Source organism: Phaethon lepturus, unplaced genomic scaffold (genome assembly GCF_000687285.1).
Source record: "Phaethon lepturus isolate BGI_N335 unplaced genomic scaffold, ASM68728v1 Scaffold55753, whole genome shotgun sequence".
Lineage (NCBI taxonomy): Eukaryota > Metazoa > Chordata > Aves > Phaethontiformes > Phaethontidae > Phaethon > Phaethon lepturus.
Window position 1 is genome coordinate 1 of NW_010532329.1, and position 4,730 is coordinate 4,730.

At 44.8% G+C, this 4,730-nt stretch overlaps 1 protein-coding gene across 1 annotated transcript; it reads left to right on the forward strand.

Annotated features, from left to right (window-relative positions):
- Nucleotides 1–1,415: 1,415 nt before the first annotated feature.
- On the forward strand, nucleotides 1,416–3,765 carry ERP29 (endoplasmic reticulum protein 29; the record flags this gene model as incomplete). The annotated part of the gene is made up of 2 exons (XM_010284785.1): nucleotides 1,416–1,554; nucleotides 2,732–3,765. Coding segments are annotated over 2 exons (642 nt in total), but the record flags the coding sequence as incomplete, so codon positions are not given.
- Nucleotides 3,766–4,730: the final 965 nt, after the last annotated feature.

The following is a 4,730-nucleotide window of genomic DNA, read 5'->3' on the forward strand; positions in this document are numbered from 1 at the left end:
GGCTCACCGCGCCCCCAGCCAGGGAGCCGAAGAGCCTGCCCGTGCCGGGGACCCAGGCCAGGACCGTGCAGAGGAGCGAGCCGGCGCCGTGCACGCTCTCAGCTTGGGCCGGTTTCACTTTTTCGTTCATGAAAGAGAAAGCAACAGGCTTCTGTCAGACTGAGGTCTTGCACGGTCTCTTTCTCCAGTAAATCGCTTCGAAATGCAGGCATCTTCCTAGAGGGTGGCAGGATTTTGATGTCCATAGCAAGTAGCACTGCGAGAGGTGTCACAGGCCCGGCTGGAGGCAGATGGTGAGACGCCTGTGGCAAGGGCATCGTCGTGTGGCAGCGCGAGCTGAAGAGACAGCCGTCAGCTGAGCTGTTTGAAAAGTATCTGCCCTAAACGATCTGCTCAGGCACGAGCAAATGCTTCTCGCCACATGCCAGCCCCCTGCTTGATTTTTCTGCTGTGAAAAACCATTTTTGGTGTTTTAATGTTACGGCGTTCTACAACTCTTAGGAGCTTCCAGCTCTTCTGCGACAAGAAGAATTTGAAGTAATTGGCAGAACACCGCAAGAGAGACTTTAAAAGACCAGCAGAAATATCAAAGCTGCTCACCTGCCATGCTCACTTCGTACAGTGACAGGACAGTAAAGAAGGTGATCAGCAGGCCCGGGACTGAAGACTTGTGTTAACTGCTGCAACCAGCTGTTACGTCAGCGCCCCAGCAGTGCTTGCAGTGTGCTTTGTAGGTGGGGACCTGTGTTGCAATCTGACCCTGTTTGCTAGAAAAAATTTTTGCAAGGTCTTCTCCTGGAGGGAGGGAAAAAAAAAAAGCCCAAACCAGGTAGCAGATGCATTTCCAAGCTTGTTTGAAAGGGCATCATTCAGGTGGGGCAAAATTCAAAAGCAGTGGCAGAAGCGAAGAGGAATCGATGGAAACACGAATTCTTCGTTTACTGAACTGGCACAAGCACCTCCAGCACCTCTGCTCCCTCCCCACACCTCCTCTCTCAGCTAAGAGCTGCAGTTCTCATGCTGGGACACTTCAGAATGACATGAGATTTGGCCTCTATCCTCTTAATGCCCCACTGGAAATTGTGTAGCTGAGTTCCTTCCAAGATACTAATGAGATTTAGAGTAAGCAAATCATGTATAGTTAAAAGCATTATCAGGTCCCCTCAAAACCTACCACATACCATCTTTATCATCTGGTGTAGCAATACAGACACCCAAAGCTCAGTCTTTCCTCCACATTGCAGTGAGTCATTTTTGAAAGGCCATAATTACAAAATTTCCATTCTCCCTCTGCATCTGCTCATTGCACAGGAAAAAAAAAAGCAAGCTAAAGCAACCTTAGGTGACCTATAGATTACTTAAACTTGAAATGCTCAAGTTTCGTCTTTTTTTTCTTCTTCTTTTTCTTGTTTTAGGTAATTCCAAAGCATAAGTTTGTCCTTGTGAAATTTGACACGCAATATCCTTATGGTGAGAAACAAGATGAGTTTAAAAAGCTGGCAGAGAGCTCAGGCTCCAGCGAAGATCTTCTGGTGGCTGAAGTGGGAATATCAGGTGAGGAACTCTGGACAGATTAGTACAGTATGGGTTGGTGTGGAGGAAATAAACTTCACTGCAGTTTCTGATGAAAACAGGCTCTGAGGTAATTGTGATAGTGAGAAATGAGATGGGCCCAGCTCTGTCAGACCAAAGCATCTGCTCCGGCTGGTCGCTGAGCTCTGCCGCTGCGCCTTCCGCCGTGAGCGTAGGAGTGCTGCTTATCTCCTTTCGGCTGGTTAATGAAGCAAGTCAGCCCACTCTGCTAAACTGGATGCCACCCTCCTCATTTGTAGCACTTTCTGTCTTTTTTTTTTTTTTCCTTTGCCAAGAGAAACCTTTTCGTTCATTTCTAGGGAACAGGCCTTACAAGGATCATGCTTTTGCCACAAGCCTGGTCAAAGAAAGCAAATGTGGTATGATTAATTTGTGGTAGCAAACCTGCCGTCTATCGCTGGTGAAGTGCAGAAAGTGGCCGTTGCGCTACAGCTGGTGTAGCTTGATGTTCTTGTAATTGGCTTTAAGAGAAAAGCAGTGAAGAATGGATCACAGTGACCTGACTCGCTCTTGCTTTGTAGGTAGAACTAAGAGTTCAGGCTTACAGGAATTGTCAAACTGGGAAGTTTCACCCACGCTGACATCTCTAAACACACATCGATTCAGCTAAGTAACATAGTTGAAATCTCTTTAAGTTATGCTTTCTGTCCTCAAGAATAAATGCAATTTATGCAAGACGAGAAAACATCTTGTAGCTCGGTATGCTGTCAGAGCTAAAACGTGTAAGTGTACGCGCTCTGCACATAGATCAGGAAAAAAATCCATTTAACTGTAAAATCAAATAAAATCAATGGATAGAGCAAAACAAGGAAAAAAATAATAGCTATTAATTTCCCATAAGGAGGACAGGGCTTGTTCGTAGAGGCCCTGCTGGTATCTTATGCTATCACAGTCACAGCAAAGCACCATTAGAATCTTGTGTTTTTCTTCAGAAAACCTAGTAACGGTTTGCCTTGCACAAATGATTTTCTGGGGTGTTTTTGTTCCAGAGTATGGCATTTCCAGGCAAAGAGGTTATTGGGCCATGTTGAAGCCCTGGAGGCAAATATTTATCAGTTTGTGTAGCAGAGGGTCCTAAATTATTTTTTTCTTTTGGTTAACATACTGTGCTTTTCTGTGTTTCATTTTCTCTTCACAGATTATGGTGATAAACTGAACACTGAGCTGGGAGAAAAGTACAAGCTGGATAAGGAAAAGTTCCCTATTTTTCACCTGTTCCAGGATGGTGACTTTGACAATCCCTTACCTTACAGCGGCCAAATCAAGGCCGGGGCTATTCAGCGCTGGCTGAAGAGTAACGGCATCTATTTGGGGATGCCAGGCTGCCTGAAAGAGTACGACATGCTGGCCAGCAAGTTTGTGAGCACCACTGAGAAATCAGAACGCCAGTCCCTCCTGAAAAAGGGGCAAGAAAGTTTAGAAAAAACAAAAGAAACTGAGAAGAAGTCAGCTGAGCAATACTTGAAAATTATGAGCAAGATACTGGAGCAGGGAGAAGAGTTTGCTGCTAATGAAGTCGTCCGAATCACAAAACTGATCGAGAAGAACAAAATGAGTGATGGAAAAAAGGAGGAGCTCCAGAAAAGCCTCAATATCCTTGCTTCTTTCCTGAAGAAGAATAATGAAAAAGATGAGCTCTAATATGTTGGAGAACTTTGTACAAGCTGTGAAACACTGTCAAGAGTCCTAACCAGTTCTCCTTATGCAAGCAAACTTCCCGCTGACTTCAAGAGAGCAGCAGATTTCCTTCTGGTATTCTCAGTTTAGAAGATCAAGAGGAAGACATTCCTTAAAACCACAGTATTATAAATGTTGGAAAAATCACCTTAAAGCAAGACGCCGGTATTGTGTAATACTATTCAATAACAGTGTTAAAGTAGACAAAAAAAAAAAGCACTAAATTGGCCTGAAGCACATTCCTGGTGGTTTTTACAGCTGCTCCCTGGCAAACAAGTAACAAAATTCAGTCTCACATTCCATCTTGCATGGAATCTTGTTGTAAAAGGTACAGATTGGGTGCCCCTCGCATCCCCACTTTTTCCTGTCCTTAGTGCCCTTGGGTTTTATGCTCGTTGATCTGTCCCTCCTCTTACCTTTTGTTTTCCCAATAGGGCTCCCTCTCCGAGTCTTGTTCTCCTTACCTGTTGTTGACTCGGAGACCCGGAGTTTCCTTTTTCTGCCTTCTCCTTCAGTGGCTCCTGTCTCCATTCGGGTTGGGTATCGGCCAAATGCTGGCAGGCATAATGAAGTCAGGTCCTCCACGTATTAGAACTTGCCCCTCATCTTCTGGCCGGAGCAGCCATCTCGGCAAACGTTCTCCTGAAACCCTTTGTGGTACCCTGATGGAGCGAGTCGTTTGAGCTCTGAGCAAGGGCAGAGTCTCCTTGAGGTGCTATTACGCTTAGTCTCTCCAGTTTGTGAAAAAAACCGTGTTTTTTCAGAGGTCAATTTGGGTGAATTTTCTTACGGCTGAAAAGCACGTGCAACACCTGCGTGTTTTTGAATGTCCTTCCCATCCAAGCTTCATTTCCCATGCCCAAATTAGAGAGGGGTGAGACCAATAAGGATGTCCAAAAGTCTCAAGCCACACTTAACATGAACAAAATATTTTCTCCAGCCTTGTCTTCAGAAGCGATTGACACTGTCAACCTAAAGCTTCATCAGCGTTTGGTAGTTTTAAGTATTTGAAAATTAGGTCTTTTAACAGGAAGCAGAAGTATTTGTGCCCCTAGAAGTCCCTTCTGTACAATTTTAAGGGCGATACCTGGGCCAGGGATAAGGTCAGTCCGAAAAACTTGATACTGCACATGCTGTTCATGCTGTGTGGCATTCAGAAGGCCGCTGGAAGATGATGTACTTCTGATCAGGGTTCTAGAGAGTTGAAAAGACAAACACCTATGCTTTTTACCTTAAGACTATGCTTTAAGCCAAGCAAAACTGATGTTTGTGGGAGCTTTGCTGCCTTTTGAATCCTGGGGTGGGTACAAGGAGCAGGCATTGCTGCAAGATAAAATGTATTAATAATGCTATAATTAAAAAAAAATGGTTCCAAATAATAGCTGCTTCTTAAACTGCTTTCTAGAGAAACTGCTGCGGATTTTGCGGTTAGAGGAGCAGGCAAGGGCTGCTCAGCCAGA